A 22932-nucleotide genomic window follows, 5' to 3' on the forward strand; every position below is an offset into this window, starting at 1 on the left:
CATCGAGACATACCACCGGCCGCGCGGGACACTCTTCGAGATTTGGGACTGTCCCGCTGAATCCGGGACGGTTGGGAGGTATGCTTATGAAGTCGGCCATTTTGTATCCAACTTTAGTTTTTTCAATGGGAAGAGGGTCATGTGACATATCAAACTTATCGATAATTTCACAAGAAAAACAATGGTGTGCTTGGTTTTAACGTTACTTTATTCTTTCATGAGTTATTTACAAGTTTCTGACCACTTATAAAATGTGTTCAAAGTGCTGCCCATTGTGTTGGATTGTCAATGCAACCCTCTTCTCCCACTCTTCACACACTGATAGCAACACCTTCCCATTGAAAAAACTAAAGTTGGATACAAAATGGCCGACTTCAAAATGGCCACCATGGTCAACACCCAGCTTGAAAAGTTTCCCCCCTCCCATATACTAATGTGTCACAAACAGGAAGTTAATATCACCAACCATTCCCATTTTATTTAGGTGTATCCATATAAATGGCCCACCCTGTATATCAGTATTTCAAATCGGTCATTCGACTGAAATACTGATGACATACAGCTGCTATATGATCTGTAAATATGGATGTAATACGGATCCATATTCTGTACATCTAGGGACAGGCTTGTGTGAAATTGGCGTGAGGATTCATTCACTTATATATCGTGTGCCCAAAATGCAGGGGCAGACACAAACCGCAGAGGGCCCCTGTGCACGAACAGTATATGGGCTCCTTGCTCTCCAATAGCTCATGTCATGTCTCTCTAGCTAGCCACCAATACTATAAGCCATTAGCTCAGTCCCTGACTTCCAATCTAAAAAGCAGTGGGGCCCCCTTACCTACTGGGCCCCTGTGCAGTTTCATAGCATGCACATATGGTATGTCTGCCCCTACAAAACAGCAGAAAACCTTTCCCTTCTCTTTTGGAAAGGTTAAGATTATTTTAGACCCAAGTTAATTGGCTCTCACGTGGTCCCTAAGGCCTTGTTCACCCAGTGTAGATTTTATGCAGATTTTGCTGGTATTTTTGAAATATATAAGGGAAGGCCTTATAGGATACAATTCTGGTTTTGGCTTTGCATCAAATCTGCACTGTGTGAACGAAGTCTACAGGCTAAAACAGGGTCAGATTGCGTTCTTAATTGTCTCAGCTCACCCTTTGTCACATTGCACAGTTCTAGTCGTCAAATAGACTATGAACCAGCAATCATTTTTTTGCAAAATACAGCATAACCAGGACCTATGTAACTTAGAAGGGGACTACGCTGATCTCCACAGGAATCATAGCCGGGTTGTTGCTAGTTACCTGGCCGTGCAAAAATTTTGACTAGAGTGTGTGAATGATCCGAATATCATTGTGTATATTTCCAATGAGAGACTCTGATTTTCAATAGTTCTGTCTTATCTCCCGTTGATATCATCAGCTCTTGGTATACGTTTTAGATTTGTTTGTCCAGTATCCATGAAAATATGCAGCCATAATAGAAATAACTCAGTTGCAAGTTTCCAATTTTAGATGCTATTAAAAGATGGAGAGAAGAAGGCAGGATTGCAGTGTGGATGCACATCCCCATCATGCTAAGCGGACTGATAACCTATGCTGCCTCCGAAGGATTTACATTTCATCATGCCGAAAATGACGCGTCCACGATGACTCTCTGGCTAAAGGATGGTCCAAACAAGCTGCCTGTATATGCCACACACCAAGTAGGAGTTGCAGGTTAGCTTCATATCTCATTCACCATTTCATGTTATGCTACACCCAAAATAGAGAACTCCGTAATTTCTAAGTTTATCATGGGTTTACCTGTGTAGCCCTAATCCAGAGGTCTTGTTATCCACCATGCCGTCATACCGACTTTTATTAGAAAAATCATTGAGACATACTTTTAAATTCAATCTTCAATTATGGCCGGTTTATACCGCTATTGATTCTGGTAAAACCACGGACACCTCGACGGAAGCCATTAAAGTCAATGGGTTCCGTCGGCTGCCGGTGGTGTCCATGGTGCAACGCAACCGGCGCTTCCATTTAGTCTATTGTTTTGCTGCTCTGACGGAGCAGAACCACAGAATGGCAGTTTTTTTTCTATTTGAAGCTCCCTTCAAAGACTAGTTGGTTTTCATGGGTCCGTCCCTGTTATTATCTCAAGTTCAAGCATGACATAATTGTTGCATATTTTCAATGCTTTTTTTCCACACTGAAAATCTTCAGGTTCACACATCGCGTAAATACTGCGGATTTTCCACAATTGATTGTGTTGCAAAAAATCTGCAGCATAATACAGTAGCAGCAGAGTGGATGAGATTTGAACAAATTTCTTCCAAACGCTGCATAAACGATAACAGGAAAAAACGCTCAGAAATTGACCTGCGTTGCGCTTTTTGAATCCACAGCACGTCAATTGTATTTGCGTAATCGCTGCTTTTTTGTTGCAGGTTTTCCCCATTGAATTAAATTGGGGGGGGAGGGTAAAACCTGCAACAAATAGCAGATGTTGCGATTTTTGCGGCACAAAATCTGCGATTCCACCGCAAAAATCGCAACTCAGGAAAAAAAATTAAAATCGTATACTTACCCAGAATTCTGTGCTTCTCAGTCCAGGCCGGCCTCCTGGGATGCTGTTTCATCCCATGTGACTGCTGCAGCCAATCACAGGCTGCAGCAGTCACATGATGAAACGTCATCCCAGGGATGCAGGACGTTGGAGGCACGCGTCGCCACGGTAAGTATATCCATATTTTATTTCATTTTTTCATTGCAGGATTTCCGCATCAGACATTCCGGACGTAAAGCTGCACCACAATTTGGTGCGGTTTTTCGGGCGGAATTCTCTGCGGGCAACAGGGCGGTTACGCTGCGTACCGATACACAGCGTATGCGCCTATGTGAACTTACCCTAAATGTGAATTTTTTTAAATCAGATTCACACACTGCTGAAAACATCCACCTGAAATTTAGGACACAGTGCAGAAATATATATTTGCAGCATGCCCTTTCCCAAATCTTTCTCTACTTTTTCTCTGTTTATGTGCCACTTCTGGTTTTGGTTTACAAACAGTGATGCAAAATACTGAATGAAATATGCAAGTGTGAATGAGCCCTAATGGTCACAACAGTGGACCTAAAAGCCACAGTTTAGGGCACACTACGCTAAGTAAAACATATCAGTGGGTGCATTCAGTTCTCCCACTTCCAACTCAGTATGTAAATTAGACGTGCCTCTGTGCACGTAGTGATTGGCTGAGAGGCACGCGTAACAGGATCTCAATATGATCCAGGTTGAGCCATCAATACTGATATTCTAAGGGCCTATTCACATCAGCGTTCGGTTTCCGTTGATGGGTTTCGCCAGACCTTTCTGTCGGAGGAACCAATCAACTTAAAGGCAAACGGAAAACATAGCTTCCGTTTGCATTACCATTGATTTCAATGGTAATTCTTCTGTTGTTAATGGTTTCCATTTGGCTACGTTCTGTAACAGTTACGTTGTTTTGACGGAATCAATAGGTATGATTCTGTAAGAAAAACGAAAATGTTACGGAACTGAGACAAACAGAAACCATTAGCAACGGAAGCATTACCATTCAAATCAATGGTAATGCAAACGGAAGCTATGTTTTCCGTTTGCCTTTAAAGAGGCTCTGTCACCAGATTTTGCAACCCCTATCTGCTATTGCAGCAGATAGGCGCTGCAATGTAGATTACAGTAACGTTTTTATTTTTAAAAAACGAGCATTTTTGGCCAAGTTATGACCATTTTTGTAGTTATGCAAATGAGGCTTGCAAAAGTCCAAGTGGGTGTGTTTAAAAGTAAAAGTCCAAGTGGGCGTGTATTATGTGCGTACATCGGGGCGTTTTTAATACTTTCACTAGCTGGGCGCTCTGAAGAGAAGTAACATCCTCTTCTCTTCAGAACGCCCAGCTTGTGGCAGTGCAGATCTGTGACGTCACTCACAGGTCCTGCATCGTGACGGCCACATCGGCACCAGAGGCTACAGTTGATTCTGCAGCAGCATCAGCGTTTGCAGGTAAGATCGACTTACCTGCAAACGCTGAGAAGCTGGGCGTTCTGAAGAGAAGAGGATGTTACTTCTCTTCAGAGCGCCCAGCTAGTGAAAGTATTAAAAACGCCCCGATGTACGCACATAATACACGCCCACTTGGACTTTTACTTTTAAACACACCCACTTGGACTTTTGCTAGCCTCATTTGCATAACTACAAAAATGGTCATAACTTGGCCAAAAATGCTCGTTTTTTAAAAATAAAAACGTTACTGTAATCTACATTGCAGCGCCTATCTGCTGCAATAGCAGATAGGGGTTGCAAAATCTGGTGACAGAGCCTCTTTAAGTTGATTGGTTCCTCCGACAGAAAGGTCTGGCGAAAGCCATCAACGGAAACCGAACGCTGATCTGAACAGGCCTTAAGCGATTTCTTTGGTCTTCTGGACAATGTGAGTGGGTAACAGAGGCTCCAACACTGCATAGTACCCACTAGAACCGTACATAGAAATTGAAAATATTTTATTTCTCAACTACTATTTATGCAGTTACATAGCGCTGACAATTGACAATCTCCAAAAAAAAAGAGCAGACGCAAATAGTTTACATTATTTTTAAAATACATGTTGTTTTTTTGCATTTTTTATTTCTTAGAAAAAACAATGGTGTTAAATGGAGTTCAAAACTTGGTGTGAGCAAAACCATGCATTTCTAATTCAGAAACTGGCACCTAATTATCGTTTCATTACTGAATATAATACAAATTGTTAGTGTTTTTGCCCAGCAGAGGGCAGCAACTCAAGAAAAAACTAGGACAGACATGTTGCTACATGTTCTTTTTTCCGTAAACTGTACTTTATATTTTTCTGTCATAAACTGAGCTGTAATTGTTATTAACAAAACATGATGTTTCATCTGAACATATGTCAAAGATGGAGGCATTTACTATGAGTTGTCTAGACAGCCTTATTTTGTTTTTAAAAAAAAAAGCAACAATTTTATTAAGAGACATAAACAGAAGAAGTCAATACATAATCAAGTAAAAGATATGATAGAGCTTTCAATAGGTAACAAGATATAAATGGACAACTAGAGTAATAAAGTTAGACAGTAGTACATCTGGAAAAGAAAAGGTACATAAAAATATTGGCAACAATGTGTCAATGACAATACAAGAAACAAAAACATCAATTGAAACTAAACAAATGATAGCTGTGCGTTGTGAGGCTTCATTCACATCTGCGTCAGGGCTCCGTTCCTACGTTCTGTCTGAGATTTCCGTCGGAACGGAGCCCTGACTGACACAAACTGAAAACAAAGGTTTCCGTTTCCATCACCATTGATTTCAATGGTGACGGATCAGGTGCCAATGGTTTCAGTTTGTCTCCGTTGTGCAAGGGTTCTGTCATTTTACTGTATTCTCACTGTATCACTATGGCTAGGCGATATGTGCTGACCACTACTGCGTAAAAAATTTGCGTAGTAGTGGCACAATCAGTGCCCCTAATAGATGGGGCCCCATATTGCCCCTAGTAGATAAAGCCTCACAATGCTTCCTGTAGATAATGCCACAGTGCCCCCTGTAAACAGGACCGGCCTTTGGGATATGCTGCGCTGGCTCCCCTTCCCTTGCGTTTCTGAAGCACCCGCAGTGCCGCGGGCCCTGTAACGGCTGCTACTGGGCTCAAGACATGAAGGCGCCCCTTAACCTGGCACATAACATTTATGGTCCTGGTCGTCCCAGTGGCGTCAATAGCATCGCGGTGGCCCGGTGCTAGCGACTGCTACATTCACTTGTATCTGCGTCTTCAGGACGCAGATACAGTTAAATAGTATAGACTGCAGGCCACGTTAGGCCTGCAGCCTATAAGACACTGGGACAGAGTCCCTGTGCATGCCGGCGTGATGACGTCACTGCATCACTCTGCTCTGTGCATGTGTCTTGTCTGGGGGCCGTGGAGTGGAGCTCGGGAACGGGGCTGGGTTAGTAAATATTTTTTTGGGGGGCTGTGTATCTAAAACGGGGAAGTGCTGTGTGGCACTATCTACAAGGGGGGCTGTGTATCTAAAATGGGGGGGGATTGCTGCGTGGCATGATCGACAAGGGGGGGTTGTGTATCTAAAACGGGGGTGGGGGTATTGCTGTGTGACACTATCTACAAGCGGGGGGCTGTGTATCTAAAACCTGGGGGATTGCTGTGTGGCACTATCTACAAGGGGGGGCTGTGTGGCACTATACAGGGAGGAGGGCTGTCTGGCACTATCTACAAGTTATTCAGTAACTGTATTGTGGTATTATTCAGTCACTATGTGGTTATGGTGTGGAGGTATTATTCAGTAACAGTATGGAGGTATTATACGGTCACTATGTGGTTATGATGTGGGGGTATTATTCAGTAACAGTATGGGGGTATTATTCAGTTACTATGGGGTTATGGTATGGCGGTATTATTCAGTAACAGTATGGGGGTATTATTCAGTCACTATGTGGTTATGGTGTGGCAGTATTATTCAGTGACAGTATGGGGGTATTATTCCATCACTATGTGGTTATGGTGTGGAGGTATTATTAAGTAACAGTATAGGGGTATTATTCAGTCACGATGGTTATGGTGTGGCGGTATTATTCAGTAACAGTATGGGGGTATTATTTAGTAACAGTATTGGGGTATTATTCAGTCACTATGTGGTTATGATGTGGTGGTATTATTCAGTCACTATATATATATATATATATAATTATTTTCTTTTATTGTTATTTTTTGCGAGAGAGGGAGGACATATGCTTTGGGGCTTGCAACACCCCTAGATGCGGTAGAAATCTGCCATGCAGTTCTCTGCACACCGCCTTCTGAATTGACTGCATTATTGATACAATAATTCAGCATTTGGGCCCCACTTTTATCTTTGCCCAGGGCCTCACTTTGTCTAAAACCGGCTCGACTATTCTGCAGTTGCCTTCCGGCCCGAGCGGTTCTTCTCTGCTCCGCTGCTGGCGCTGCTCTGAAAGTGACACGTGACGTGTCATGTGACATTACAATGCAATTATGTCAGACTCAGTGCAGCGCCAGGACCGAAGCAGAGAAGGAGCAACCAGTGGTAAGTGAAAACCAACCAACACTCACTTCCCAGGCCTCCAAGGCTTTGTGGGGACACTTGGGGGACATTATACTGTGTTGGGGGCATTAAAGTGGCATTATTCGGTGTGGGGCAATATACTGTGTGGGGCCATTATACTCTTTTATCCTAAGGCTGGCCCTGCCTGTAGATAGGGCCACAGACAGCCCCCTTTGTAGCTAATGCCACTCACAGCCCCCATTGGAGATAGTGCCACACACAGCCCCCTTTGTGCATAGTGCCACACACAGCCCCCTTTGTGGATAGTGCCACACACAGCCCCCTGTGTGGATAGTGCCACACACAGCCCCCTGTGTGGATAGTGCCACACACTTCCCCCTTTGTGTATATTGTGGATATTGCCACACACCCCCCCCTTTGTGGATAGTGCCACACACTCCCCCCTTTGTGGATAGTGCCACACACTCCCCCCTTTGTGGATAGTGCCACACACTCCCCCCTTTGTGGATAGTGCCACACACTCCACCCTTTGTGGATAGTGCCACACACTCCCACCTTTGTGGATAGTGCCACACACTCCCCCCTTTGTGGCTAGTGCCAGGGTGCCCCCACACAAATAATAAAGACGTACTCACCTAGCTCTGTTTCCGCGAAGAATGCAGCTCCACAGTCTTCTCAGTCCTGCAGCTTATGAGGCGCCAAGACAGAATCCTTGCATAGGCCGGCGCGATCCAGTGACGTCATCGCTCCAGAATGCACAGGGATCCTATCCCAGTGTCACGAAGGGTCGGTGGACCCACTGGACCGTACCGCCTTGGCGGTAAGGCAGCTGGCCAACAGGGTGCAGGGCAAGGTCAATAGTTCGTATAGGGTACCTGTGGCAGCTCGGACAGTAGCAAGGTAGGCTCAGCGTGGACTAGGCAGCAGGTAGACGTCAGGCGAGGTGAAGCAGGTCAGACGTGGAAACAGCACGACACGACTTTGGCACAACACAGTGCTCGACCAGGATGGTATGGAAATAAAAGGAACTTGAACTGGGACAGGAACAGGAAACACACTAGGAGGCCATCACATAGACAAACTAGGGAACACAACAACGCTCAGGCATAGAAGCAAGGGGCTGGACCCCTCTTATAGTCCAGGGTACTCACGGGTCAAAGTTCATCAAGGAGTCCGGTGCGCGCTGCCCCTTTAAGAGCGGGCACGAGCGTGCACCCTACGGGATCCGGCTGAGGTGAGTGGACGCGAGCGCTGGTGTCTCCTGAGCAGGAGGCTGGAGCCAGCGCTTGCCGACTCGTGGCTGCGGCTGTCAGGGGGAGGTTAGAGCTGACAGCCTGCAGCCACGGACGTTACAGTATCCCCTCTCTTACGCCCCCTCTTCTTGGGAACAGAGCGAGAGAGAAACTTCTTCAAAAGAGCAGGGGCATTGAGGTTCTCCTCTGGCTCCCAAGACCTCTCTTCAAGACCAAACCCCCTCCAATCCACCAAATAAAAGGTCTTTCCTCTCACTTTTTTGGTGTCCCAGAGCTCCTTGACCTCAAAGATGACCGAAGGGCCCCTGGAGGCAACCGCAGGGCTGGGAGTCTTGGAATAGTGGTTCAGGATCACTGGTTTCAGGAGGGAGACATGGAAGGAGTTGGGAATCCTGAGGGTAGGAGGCAGCCAAAGCTTGTAGGCGACAGGGTTGATCTGCTGCAGGATCTCGAATGGTCCGAGGAACCTGGGGGCAAATTTGCATGACGGCACCCTCAGTCGGATATTCCTAGACGACAGCCAGACCTTAGTGCCGGGAAGAAACCGAGGAGGCTCTCTTCTCCTTGTGCCAGCCTTCCGTTTCATGCGGGTCCACTGCCATTAGGATTCAGGATCGCGTCTGCTGCCAGATCTGCAAAAAGTCTCTAAATGTGGAGTCAGCTTCTGTTACCTCGGAAGTATCAGGCACCGGGAGAGGAATTCATGGGTGCTGGCTGTAGACAATGCAGAACTGTGTATTCAAAGTAGACTCGCTGGTGTGATTATTGTAGGAGAACTCCGCCCATGGAAGCAGCTGCACCCAGTAATCATGCTGCTTGGAGATGAAGTGGCGTAGGTAGTTCTCCAAAATCTGGTTGATCCTCTCGACCTGACCATTAGACTGAGGATGGTAGTGTAAAGGATCTGCCAGACACAGCTTCTGTGTCGACGCCCGTGGTTAATCAGTCTGCTCCTTGGTCTGATAGAGTGACTCGATCTGCTACCACTCAGGCTGGTAGGCTCAGGAGTGGGAGAACCTATCACAGCCTGGCCAGACGGATCTAGCTCCTGCCCTCGGTCTATTTATACCTTCATTTCCTGCTTGTCTTTGCCTGTGATTCTATCCTGTTTCCTGGCTCTGCTGCTCCTGCTATTATTATTGACCTTGCTTCATTTTGACCCTGGCTTTACTGACTACGCTCCTGCTCTGCGTTTGGTACCTCGTTCACTCCTGGTTTGACTCGGCTCGTTCTCTACACCTGTTGCTCACGGTGTTGCCGTGGGCAACTGCCCCATTTGCCTTAGCTTCTGTGTACCCTTGTCTGTTTGTCTGTCGTGCACATATTGAGCGTAGGGACCGTCACCCAGTTGTACGCCGTCGCCTAGGACGGGCCGTGCAAGTAGGCAGGGACTGAGTGGCGGGTAGATTAGGGCTCACCTGTCTGTCTCCCTACCCCGTCATTACATAATCACAGGCCCATATACCTTTTCTACCCTGGTCCCTGACACAACTATGGACCCCCTTGAGACCCTGGCTCAGCAAATGCAGGGCCTCTCCCTACAGGTCCATGCCCTGGCTCAGAGGGGCAACCAGCGTGATGCCACCCTGGTAGTGCCCCCCACCTCACCTCTGGAACCCCACCTCAAGTTGCCTGATCGGTTCTCAGGGGACCGGAGGACTTTTTTCTCCTTTCGGGAGAGTTGTAGGCTCTATTTCCGTCTAAGGCCCCACTCCTCAGGTTCTGAGAGCCAGCGAGTGGGTATAATTATGTCCCGGCTCCAGGACGGGCCCCAAGAATGGACCTTCTCCTTGGCTCCTGACGCCCCTGAACTTTCCTCTGTTGATCTTTTTTTTTCTGCTCTCGGGCTCATATATGACGAGACTGACAAGACTGCCTTTGCCGAGAGTCAGCTGGTGACCTTACGTCAGGGTAAGAGACCCGTTGAGGAGTACTATTCTGACTTTAGGAAGTGGTGTGTAGCTTCCCGGTGGAATGACCTTGCCTTGTGGTGCCAGTTTAGATTGGGTCTGTCGAACGCCCTGAAAGACCTGTTAGTTAGCTATCCCTCTTCAGACTCTCTAGATCAGGTTATGGCTTTAGCGATACGTCTTAGGGCTCACCTGTCTGTCTCCCTACCCCGTCATTACAGGTAGGCTAAGGAAAAGTCCAACTTCACGCCAAGAAGTCCGCAGAGGGCTCTTCAGAACCTCGAGGTAAACTGAACCACCCGATCAGACACGATATGCTGCGGCAAACCGTGCAGGTGGAAGATGTGTTGGATAAATAACTTGCCCAACTGAGGAGCAGAAGGAAGACCAGTCAGAGGAACGAAGTGGGCCATCTTCGAAAATCAGTCCACCACCACCCGGACAGCACTGCATCTAGGCTTCTTCCACGATCAGCCAGACGCACAAAAGTCCTCCCTGGAGGAATGTCCCCAACTTGCAGGGGATTGACAGAGATAATGCAAGACGGAGCAATAATATTCTGAGGAGTCTCCAAGCTGTCTTCCGTCTCGAAAGACCTGGACAAGGCATCAGCCCTCACTTTCTTGTCGGCCGGGCGATAATGGAGCTCAAACTGGAACCTTGTAGAGAACAGTGACCACCTGGCCACCTGGCCTGAGGGTTCAGCCGTTGGGACGTCTTGAGGTAGGTCAGATTCTTGTGGTCTGTAAAAATCAGGATCGGATGGGCTGCGCCCTCTAATAGATGTCTCCATTCTTCCAGGGCCAATTTGATGGCCAGTAACTCCCGATCCCCAATCGAGAAGTTGTGTTCTGCAGAAGAGAAGAGCTTAGAGAAGTATCCACATACCCTTGACTTTCCCTTGGGAACTCTCTGGAACAGGAGTGCACCAGCATGGACAGAGGACGCGTCCACCTCCAATGAGAACTGCAGAGAGACATCCGGATGATGGAGGATAGAGGCTGACGTGAAGGCACTCTTCAGGCTATTGAATGCGGACTCTGCCTCGGGAGTCCACACCTTGGTCGTTCATACCCTTCTTAGTAAGGTTAGAGATGGGAGAAGTAAGTGAGGAGAAGTTCGGAATAAACTGCCTGTAAAAATTAGTGAATCCCAAAAAGCGCTGTATGGCCCTCAAGCCCTGAGGGCATGGCCACTCCAGGGCAGAGACTTTACCTTTTCAGGATCCATCTCGAGACCTCAATTCGAGACGATGTAGCCAAGGAAGGGTAGCGCATCTCTGTCAAACACGCACTTCTCCAACTTGGCGTACAGACGATTCTCCCTTAACCGTAGCAGAACCTGACGGACATGTCTCTGGTGCGTTATAGGATCTGGAGAAAAAATCAAGATGTCATCAAGGTAGACTACAACACAAACATAGAGGAGGTCACGGAAAATGTTATTCACAAACCCCTGGAAGACCGCGGGAGCATTACAAGGCCGAAGGGCATTACTAGATACTTAAAGTGTCCATCACGGGTGTTAAATGCAGTCTTCCATTCATCACCCTGGCGAATCCGGACTAGGTTGTATGCCCCACGCAGGTCTAGTTTAGAAAAAAAATTTGCATCACGTATACGATCAAACAGTTCAGAGATCAGTGGCAACGGATATTTATTCTTCATCGTCATCTGGTTGAGACCACGGTAGTCGATGCAAGGACGAAGAGAGCCATCTTTCTTTTTGACAAAGAAGAACCCGGCTCCTGCCGGGAAGGAAGACTTTCGTATAAAGCCCCTCTCCAAGTTCTCATTCACATAGGCGGACATGGACAGAGTCTCTGGCAAGGAGAGAGGATATACCCTACCACGGGGAAGGGATGCACCAGGAATCAGTTCAATAGGGCAGTCATACGCCCGATGTGGAGCCAATGTCTCCGCCTCCCTCTTGCTGAAGACGTCCGAAAATTCAGCATAATGACTCGGCAATCCTGCCAATGACTGAGGCAGCAAAGGCAGAGCCGAACGAATCCGCACCAGGCAACGACCTTGATACTCAGGGCTCCACTGGAGAACCTCTCCAGAGTTCCAGTCCAGAACTGGTGCATGCAGTCAGACCCAAGGCAGGCCCAGCAACACACGGTTAATAGCTTTGGATAGGACAAAGAAAGACAAAAGTTCGGAGTGAAGGGCTCCCACTTGGAGCCTCAGCGGCTTGGTCACAGCGATAACAGGGTCTGGCAGAGGTAGTCCATTCACTGAGGAAACTGTCAACGGCCTCTCCAGAGGGGTGGTAGGCAATTTCAGAAGGTCCACCAGATCACTGCGGATGAAATTAGCAGCAGATCCAGAGTCCAGATACGCAGAGACCTGATGCGTTCTCTCACCGGACACTATGGTCACAGGCATGGACAATTTAGACGGAAGTATATCTTTACCCAAGGTTGTCACTCCTAGCAACCCTAGGTTTTGGGATTTTTGGGGGCACAGGCGCACAAGATGGCCACCGATACCGCAATAAAGACAGAGTCCAGATGTGCGTCTGCGTTATCTCTCTTGGGTAGATAACTTATACAGACTCTTTAGGAGGATCGACATCTGAGGACAGCAGAGGTTGCTGCAAAGTAGGGACCAGAGTAGGAAGGGCTCCCGTCGAACCTCTTGGAAGCGTTCACGGATCCGTATATCAATCCGGGCAGACAGAAGGATGAGGTCATCCAGGGTAGACGGCAGATCCCGGACGGCAAGTTCGTCCTTAATTCTGGAAGATAGTCCATGCCAGAATGCAGCCACCAGAGCCTCATTGTTCCATAACAGCTCTCTCGCCAGGGTGCGGAAGAGGATGGAGTACTCACTCACGGAGGAGTCTCCTTGGCGCAGGTTAATCAAAGAGGTCCCTACAGATGAGACCCGTCCAGGTTCCTCAAATACCATGCAAAAAGTCCGGAGGAAGGCAGGGAAGTCACGAGTCTCTGGTCCCTGTCTCTCCCAGATAGGGTTCGCCCATGCAAGAGCCTTGCCAGTGAGGAGAGAGATGATAAAAGCGACTCTTGCGCCATCAGACGAAAATGTCCTAGCATACGGGCAGAAGTGGATCTGGCATTGATTAAGAAAACCACGACAGGTACTTGCTTCTCCATCATAGCGGTCAGGAAGTGGCAAAGAAACACGTGGGTCAATACCGCCAAGAGGTGTAGTCTGAGGATCAATATTGCCAGGAGGTGTAGTAGGAGGAACAGCAGCTTGTGCCTCCTGCCCACGTGCAAGAATGTTCAACGCCTGGAGGAGTTGGTCCTGTCGAGACTGGAGGTCAAGCATATCCGCCCGCATCTCTTGCCACTACCTTCACTTGTGACATCACAGGATTGTGGGCTTGCTGGGATTTGTGGTCCAAAAAACCTTTAGTCAATGGTGCTCAGTGCTCATGGAAGAAAGGTATAAGCAGATACACAGGACAAAGGTGTTTTTAATTCAATGAACAGAGGCAAGCATAACACGGGAAACACGGACAAAACAGTTGGTCGTGCAGTCTATTTTCTTTGTGCTGTGTAGTTGTTACTTTCAGGTGATTTAATTAAATCACAGCATTCTATAGTTTGGATGTTTTAGTGATGTTTTTCCCCATTTAACGGTAAAATCAACAATGTGGGGAATTAATTAACTTTAAGACACTAGTTTTCTGGCGTAGAAAAGTCACAAATGGCACAAAAATGGCAATTTGCGGTCACAAATTGCAACTTTTGTGCCGTTTCTGCCACTCACAGCACTTTTCTTTAAAAAAAATGGGTGGGGCTTACCAGAAAGGGGCAGGGCCAAACGCAGTCCAAAAAATGTATCCGAATTCACGCCAGAAACTGGCGTAGGTTATGGCGCAATTTTATTTTATTTTCTTGAGCACGATTGACCAGAGATTGGCCTAATTTATTAAGAAGCGTGCGCCTCTAAATAAATTAGCCTAATTTTTCCGTAGTTAGCAATTCTAGGAGCATTCCCACTAGGTGTTGCTTTAGTGTTACTAAAATGAACTGTCACAGTATTATGCTACTGTACTAATACAGTCTTTTCTAGATGTTCGACACGTTAGGGTGTGTTTACACATAGCAAATACCCTGCAGATTTTCAGTGGAGATTTGCAGGTGGAAAATCTGCAGAGTATAAGGCTGGGTTCACACACCCTATTTACGGACGTAATTCGGGCGTTTTAGCCCCAAATTACGTCCTAAAATACTTCTCCAAAGCGTCGGCACACATCTGCCCATTCATTTGAATGGGTTTTACAATGTACTGTGCCGATGGTCATTTTTTTTACGCGCCGCTGTCAAAAGACAGCGGCGCGTAGAAAAGACGCCCGCGTCAAAGAAGTGCCTGTCACTTCTTGAGACGTAATTGGAGCCGTTTTCCCTGGACTCCATGGAAAAACAGCTCCAATTATGTCCGTAATTGACGCAGCGAAAATCGCCTGCAACATGCCATTACGTCTGAAATTACGGAGCTGTTTTCTCCTGAAAACAGCTCCGTAATTTCAGCCGTAACGGAGGCTGCCTTGTGAACATACCCTTACAGTAGCAGCAAAGTGGATGAAATTTGAAGACTTGTCATCCACACTCTGCGAGAAAAAACTGCAGAAAATGTTTTCAGAAATTGACCTGCTGTGTGGATTTTAAAGCCACAGTATGTCAATTAATGTTGCGGAGTCATTGCAGATTTGTTTAGGACATTCCCCACTGAGATTAATGGGGTAGTAAAATTTCACAACAAATGCCAATTCCCCAAAAAATTATTATTTTCCAAGTTTAAAGAAAAGAAAAAAAAAGACTATACTCGCCTCCCGTGGTGCTTTCATGACAACCCGTCCCTGGGCTTCCGGCTGGTCTATTTACAGACGGCCTCCTGTGAACAGTCCACAGGAGGCAGGCTGTACGGAGAATGGCCAGAGCAGTATAACAATAATACTAATAATAATAGAGAGTTAATGTAGTTTGTTTTTGGCTTTTCCTGTCAGCCTTTTTTCTGCAGAAGTCAATCTGGACAAGTATCCACACACCATTTGGAGTGAATATTTGCCCGGATTTCCCTGTGGGTTAGGTGTCAGATAAGCTGCAGACTTTTCAGCAGCATACCATGGAAACATAGCCTTAAGACTTAGCTCACACTGTGCGTCTTTGTTGCGTTTTTAACATGCGTTTTTCTGTTTTGATAGATAATCTCCTATATCTCTCAATGACAATTAATCACCCCCCAAAAAAAAACGCATGTTAAAAACACATAAAAAGTGAAGTGTGAAACCAGTCTAAAGGCGAAAACAATTCTGTCCAATCTGTAAGCCTAAATACAAGCCTGTATGATTTTTGTTGCTACCAGTACTACGTAGAAGAGCAAAATGTAAACGGTCATTTTTTCCAGGTGCTGTTTTGGATGAAGTCTCTGGGAAAGTATTGGTTGTCCAGGACAGAAATAAGGTATGTAAATTCATTAATTAAATACAGACTGAGCCTAAGTGCCATTGATCAAAGTAAACCAAATATTTTAGAGCTTAATGTCTACAGGAGCCCACGCAGCTTGCAGCACAGACACAGAGCAATCTGTGCTGCCGTATCTGGACAATAAACAAAACACAGTTATGAAGTATATACAAAAAAAAGATCAGGTTCACACATCCAGTTATTACATCAATCTATTGCTGCTAAGCAAAAAAAAAAAAAAAAGGACATATTAGGTAAAGTACAGTGTGGCAACCAGTGCCGCAACAAAACCCAGCACCTGCAGTATGAGCAACCCAACAGCATCCCAGCTGCCAAGCTAAGCCCTATAGGCTCTGGGCCACATCCCCACCGCAGACACAGCAACAGAGACCACCAGGTGTTTTTAAAGTGATGCTGTGCCTTGACATGAATGCATTAATGTATGAGCACCCGACGCCCATGCTAATTTCATTTGTGTCATGCAGGTCTACTTCTGGTACATGTGGGTTCAGAGAGGGGTGCACTTTTATTTTTAGGGTAAAACTTTGGGTTTTTTTTCCTCATTTTATTTATTTTCTTATTTCAAATTGGTTTACATTTATTTATTTTATACTATTTGGCTCATGATTTGTGCGTTCCCTACATGTTCCTATATACAGATCACTGATACCAGTGTTATAAGTGTAAAAGCCCATTAGATCACTGTTAACAGTATTCTGTGTACAGGAACATGCAGTGAAGATGCAAATCTTCTCTGCATGCCCTCCAGCCCGCTATGCCACAGGGAATCCCTGTGACCTCATCAATGACATCACAGTTTTCCCCAGCAGCGGCTTCTGTACTTGGGAACACCGTGCTCAATATGACAGCTCTGTTAAGAGGTGTTATAAACAAAGAACTGATTATTTCAGTTCCCTCTCAAGGTAAAGGGCTGGGTTGTCATTGTAATCGCCTGATCCAGTTGATGTCACTGTGTGGAAAGTAAGAAGAGAGTTAAAAAAAAAAAGAGTCTGACCCAAACCCCTAAAACCCTACCATTTTCACTAGAAATGTGAGTCAGGCATGTGACAACTACAGTTCCCAGTATTAAGTGGATTCAAATGCCAGCTCAAGAGGGCCAGTGGCCAGCCTCTAAGTTTTATTCCAACACCAACAATCGCACAGTCTGCTCTATCTGTGCATTTTGCATTACTGTCACATATTTGTATAACAATGGGTCTGTATCAGACACACCAAAAGCCCGGCCCTTTTACATGACCCGAAGATCGGGAAAACGAGCGTTCATATGAACAGGTGTAAACAGGGCATCGATCGGCCGATGAAAGAGCAAACGCGCTTTTATCAGCTGATCGTATCGTTTATGCTGCAGAAAATATTTTAGTTGTCGGCAGCACATCTCCTTGTGTAAACAGGGAGATGTGCTGCCGACATGACGGACATCATTGGGACGAGCGATCGTAGAAACAATTGCTCATCCCCATACATAACTGATCATAGCTCCTTGTGAAAGGAGCAAACGAACGCCGATCAATGAGCTGTTTCGTTGATCTGCACTCGTTTTTACGGCCCATGTTGGCCGATGTAATAGGACCCTTACTGTACTTAAAACTCAGCGATTTTCCAATCAGTTGGACCTTCACCGATCGCAAGCTGATGATATATCATAGCGATATGCCATCACTTGCCTGATGGAAAAACCCTTTAAAGAGGACCTCTCAGCTCTCCTGACATCTCAGTTTTAGTTAAAACTTGTATTTCCTATAAAATAACAATGCTGGAACATGTTTCCTTTGTTATTCCTCCTGGAAATGTATGAAAAAATGGGCATTACCCTTTCCCTTGTCAATAGGGTGTGCCACTATACAATCTGACACTGTCAGCATTGAATGACAAATAACACCTAGTTGTCAATTTATTCAAACATTTCAAGAAGGGATAACAGAGGAATACCAAAATGCAGATTTCTAACAAAAGATGCTCCAGCATTGTTATTTCAAAAGGAATAAAAGTATTTAGAAAAGCAGGCATGTCAGAAAATCTGAGAGGTCCTCTTAGAAAGAACATATTAGTATATTAGATGTGAGATGGCCAGATCAGATGACTGGTCTGTATGGACAAGCGGTTGTATGAAGGACACTCCAATGAGCATAACAATGTTCTTTTATATGATACAGTATAATGTAAGAACAATCATTTGTTACCAACAATCTCATTGTTAGCCTGCAAACCATTACCATCTAACCGGCATTGTCAACCAATAAAAAAGGACATATTGCAGAATAGTTGTTCATCACTCACAGCAAGCCCACAAACACTTCAACAGATGTTTTTTTGATGGCTGAAAAAAACAAACTTGTCCACACTTGTGTTCAGCAGATGTCTCATAGTTCCACACAACCCACTTCTGTGTTTAACTTGTACAAAACTTTCAGCTGACCACGGCTAAAACAACCTATTGTGGTTATGGCAGTTTTTTCTTTCCGATATCTATGGGCGTCTTTTATTATGGCCATCTTTTACTATGGGCATTACCACAAAGTGATGCAGCAAAGAGTTAACTAACATATTAAATAACATATTTATCTGGGCATCACCAGTATAATGATATAATTAGCCAGTTATCATGGGGTTAAACTACCTCCATTATCAAGGCAGGGGTTTACTAATAACCCTACATGGAGGAACAAACATCTAGGATGCTCCCTAGACTGGTTTGAGTTTTGATCCCAAAAAAGCTTAAAAGTGTTGTGCCATCAATAGAAATGGCAATATATAAACTCAATATACATTTTAGTAAAGTATTGTTGTTAAAAAGAATGTTTCCTTGCAGAAATATGTAATTTATCTGCTTGTAATAGCACCCCCTGGTGTTCAATTGTATCTGCATGTCATTCTAGTAAAGCTCTGTTAGGCTTTGTTCACATCTGCTCTAGGGCTCCGTTCCGTCTGAGCTTTCTGCCGGAACAAAGCCCTGACAGACACAAACAGAAACCAGAGGTTTCCGTTTCCGTCACCATTGATTTCAATGGTGACAGATCTGGTTTCCAATTGACTCCATTGTGCAAGGGTTCTGTCATTTTGACGGAATCAATACTGTAGTCGACTACGCTATTGATTCCGTCAAAACGACGGAACTCTTGCACAACGGAGACAAACGGAAACCATTGGCACCGGATCAATGGTGATGGAAACCTCTGGTTTCCGTTTGTGTCTGTCAGGGCTCCGTTCTGACAGAAAGCTCCGACAACGTCGGAACGAAGCCTTAAACGTGTAGCTTCTGCTCTTATCAGTGAAACAAACAGAGAAAGAAAGCCCAGCATGGGCAGTAAGGCCCCATGCACACGAACGTAAAAACTCCCGTAATCATGGGCCCATAGACTTCTATTGGCCACGGTTACCTCCCCGTATGCTTACGGGAAGGTGCCCGGGCCGTTCAAAAATATAGAACATGTTCTATTTTAGGCCGTAATTACGACACGGGCAGGCCCATAGAAGTCTATGGGGCTCCCGTAATTACGGGTGACCACGTGTGTGCACCCGTAATTACGGGAGCGTTTGCTAGGCGACGTCAGTGGATAGTCACTGTCCAGGGTGCTGAAAGAGTTAACTGATCGGCAGTAACTCTTTCAGAACCAGGGACAGTGACTACCGATCACAATATAAATAAACGTGTAAAGTTCATACTTACCCAGAACTCCCTGTCCGGCCTCCCGGGATGACGTTTCAGCCCATGTGACCGCTGCAGCAAATCACAGGCTGCAGCGGTCACATGAACTGCCGCGTCATACAGGGAGGTTGGACTGGATGTCGAAAGAGGGACGCGTCGCCAAGATAACAGCCGGGTAAGTATGAATTTATTTTGCTTTTACCTCGGAAAGGACTGCCCCTTCTCTCTATCCTGCACTGATAGAGAAAAGGCGCTGCCCATTAGCGCAGTGCAATTTTGCAGCAAAAACGTGCCCGTAAATACGGGTGGAATACTGGTGACACCGGACCCGTATTTACGGACACTGGTCAGTAAATACTGGTGCAATACGGGTCGAATACGTGTGACCAAGGACCCGTATTTACGCCAGTATTTACGGGAGGGAAAAAATACGTTCGTGTGCATGAGGCCTAAGAGGTATACAGTCTGCAAGCAGTGAGGAAAAAAGCCATTAGATAAACACTTCACTGCTTGTGCTGAATGATAGTTCTTATCTCTGTCCAGTGGCATAACTATAGGAGTCGCAATTGCGACCGGGCCTCGAAGCCAGGGGGTCCCGCGGCCCCCCGCACCACATCAATGAAAAGTTACTATAGTAACTGGGGCCTATGTAATAAACGACACGGGCCCCTGTTACTATAGTAACTGACAATACTTTCCGGAGCGCAGCGGAGGTTCTGACGTCACAGTGCTGTGCGCAGAGCATAACGTCACGACACTATGCGCTGCGCTCAACATCCCGACACTTGATGGAGTGAGGACCTCCACTGCGGCCGAAGAGGAGGGTAAGTTTACTATTACTGTCTTGCTGATGGGTCGGGGTCCGACACCCGGGATCTCCGCCAATCAGCTGTTTTGAAGGGGGTGCATAGCTCGTACGAGTGCTACTTTCCCTTCATTCCTGGCACCTTCTCACACGGACGTGTCCGTGATTCACAGTGTGAGCAAGTGAGGGAAATGAAGGGGAAGCAGCGGTCGTACGAGCTATGCACCCCCTTCAAAACAGCTGATTGGCGGGGGTCCCGGGAGTCGGACCCCGACCCATCAGCTATTGATGGCCTATCCTGAAGATAGGCCATCAATGTTTAGGGACTGGACAATTCCTTTAAAGCCTACCATGTGTTAGGCTTAGATACAGGGCCCCAGCAGACAGTAATCTTATAGTGCATAATATTACGGTCTGCTGGACCCTGTATCTAAGCCTACCTAAGGCCCTGTTCACATCACCGCTGCCCTTCCGTTGAGGGGTTCCGTTGGGTTAACCTCTCAACGGAAAGGCAAAAGGAAACCTTAGCTTCCGTTTGCATAACCATTGATCTCAATGGTGATGGAAACTTTGCTAATGGTTTCCGTTGTCACCGTTGTGAACGGGTTTCGTTGTTTTGGCGGAAAGGGCCACTGTTTTGGGGTTTTCCCAGCCTAATAATACCAACCTGCGGCCGCCCCAGTGCAACTCCGTCACTACAGATGGTCGGGTACTGGATCGTACCTGGCTCTTCCCGGTAACCCTGGTGGCGGTGAGTACCAGGGTAATAATGGGGATTAGTGTTAGCCTCTTCATGTCTAACATTAAGAGCTGCCTTAGTAATGGGCGTTGTCAATCAGCCAGCAGCTATTACTAAGGTTGTAGTTATAAAGTTTAAACAAATACAAAGACATAGATAAAATATTTAATTGAAATAAAAATCCCACACACAACCCTCATTTATCCATTTTCTTGAGAATAAAAAAAACGCAGTTATCGAAGTAGTCCTCGAATCTGAAGTAGTCCAACAACCGAACTTGTAAAAAAACACAAGCGCACAAAAATAATTAGACACGTAAAAAAGGAAAATAATTCTTATACTTACCTTTCCTAGGTCGAGCGCTGGAGCTGCAATGTCAGCGAGCTGGGCCCTATATCTAATCCTATCATGTGTGATACAGTCTGCTGAGCCACTGTATCTAATCCGATCATGTGTGATGACACAGTCTGCTGGTCCCTATATCTAATCCTATCATGTGTGATACAGTCTGCTGGGCCCTATATCTAATCCTATCGTGTGTGATACTGTCTGCTGAGCCACTGTATCTAATCCTATAATGTGTGATGCTGTCTGCTGAGCCACTGTGTCTAATCCTATCCATAACTATAGGGTCATATTGCTATAGATATGCTGTTTCATATATATATATATATGAGGTCCAGAATTATTTGGACAGTGACACAATCTTCATGATTTGGGCTCTGCATGCCACCATATTGGATTTGAAATTAAACAACTGACATGCAATTGAAGTGTAGACTTTCAGGTTTAATTCAAAGGCTGGAAAAAAATTATCCTGTGAAACGTTTAGGAATTGCAATCATATTTCTACACAGCCTCCTCATTTCAGTGGCTCAAAAGTAATTGGACAAATTAACATTACCATAAATAAAATGTGGTGTTTTTTTTAATACTTTGTAGAGAATCCTTTGCAGGCAATGACTGCCTGAAGTCTTGAACTCATGGACATCATTAAACGCTGGGTTTCCTCCTTTGTGATGCTTTGCCAGACCTTTACTGCAGCTGTCTTCAGTTGTTGCTTGTTTGTGGGTCTTTCTGCCTTACGTTTTGTCTTAAAGGGAATTTTTTTTTTTTTTAGTTAGTAATTTTTTAAGGTTTTCACAAGTCAGGAAATATTATAAATTAGATTCTAATTTATAACATTTCCCTGTGCTGGTCACTAGAGGGAGCAATTCCCAAAATTGCAGCATTGGCATGTGGTAAAGCAACCACATTGCTTTATGCTGCAAAATTTGAGAAGACACACTCGCTCTAGCGTCCTCAAACAATCCCCCCTCCTTTATCCTGGCTAGTGCCAGGAGAAAGGAGGGGATTGAATGTTCAAACCTCCTACACTGTGTGCCGCCATTTTTTGAGCGAATACACAGTGTAGTAGGCTTGCATACAGTGGTAATCACACACTAAAACACGAACATACACACACATCACATACACAAACATAACTTACCTGCTCCAGCCGCCGCCGCTGCCTCCGGTCCGTCCGCTCCTAGTGCTTGCTTCTAATAACATGTCCGGAAGCCGCGACCGGAAGTAGTCATCTTACTGTCCGGCCGCGGCTTCCGGTCCACAAGAAAATGGCGGCGGATGTCGTTCGGCCGAAGACCTTCCATTTGGACTGTGTGGGAGCGTCGCGTGCGCCGTTCCCACACAGATGGCGTACACCACAGTGAATGGAACGGCTCCCGTTCGCATTCTCTATGGGGATGTATGTGCCGTATTCCATCTCTGTATGTGTCGTTAATCGACACATATAGAGATGAAAAAAAAATAGAAGCCCCCATAGTGAAGAAAAAGTTAGAAAAAAAAAAGTCAAACACAAACACACAAATAAATACAATTTATTTTAATAAAACACTAAAAGCAAATTGATATAAAAAATATTTTTTTCGCGACACCTTTCCTTTAAGCAAGTGAAATGCATGCTCGAATGGGTTGAGATCTGGTGATTGACTTGGCCGTTGCAGAATATTCTACTTCTTTGCATTG

At 45.7% G+C, this 22932-nt stretch overlaps 1 protein-coding gene across 1 annotated transcript in view; it reads left to right on the plus strand.

Moving 5' to 3' along the window:
- Window positions 1–22932, plus strand: part of NUDT6 (nudix hydrolase 6) — a 44907-nt gene that overhangs the window by 1196 nt on the left and 20779 nt on the right. Inside the window, exons 2-3 of the mRNA XM_075860482.1 lie at window positions 1519–1722; window positions 15635–15690. Coding sequence (XP_075716597.1) covers window positions 1519–1722; window positions 15635–15690 — 260 coding nt within the window. The remainder of the gene's footprint in view (window positions 1–1518; window positions 1723–15634; window positions 15691–22932) is intronic.

This window comes from Rhinoderma darwinii, chromosome 1 (assembly GCF_050947455.1).
Source record: "Rhinoderma darwinii isolate aRhiDar2 chromosome 1, aRhiDar2.hap1, whole genome shotgun sequence".
NCBI lineage: Eukaryota > Metazoa > Chordata > Amphibia > Anura > Rhinodermatidae > Rhinoderma > Rhinoderma darwinii.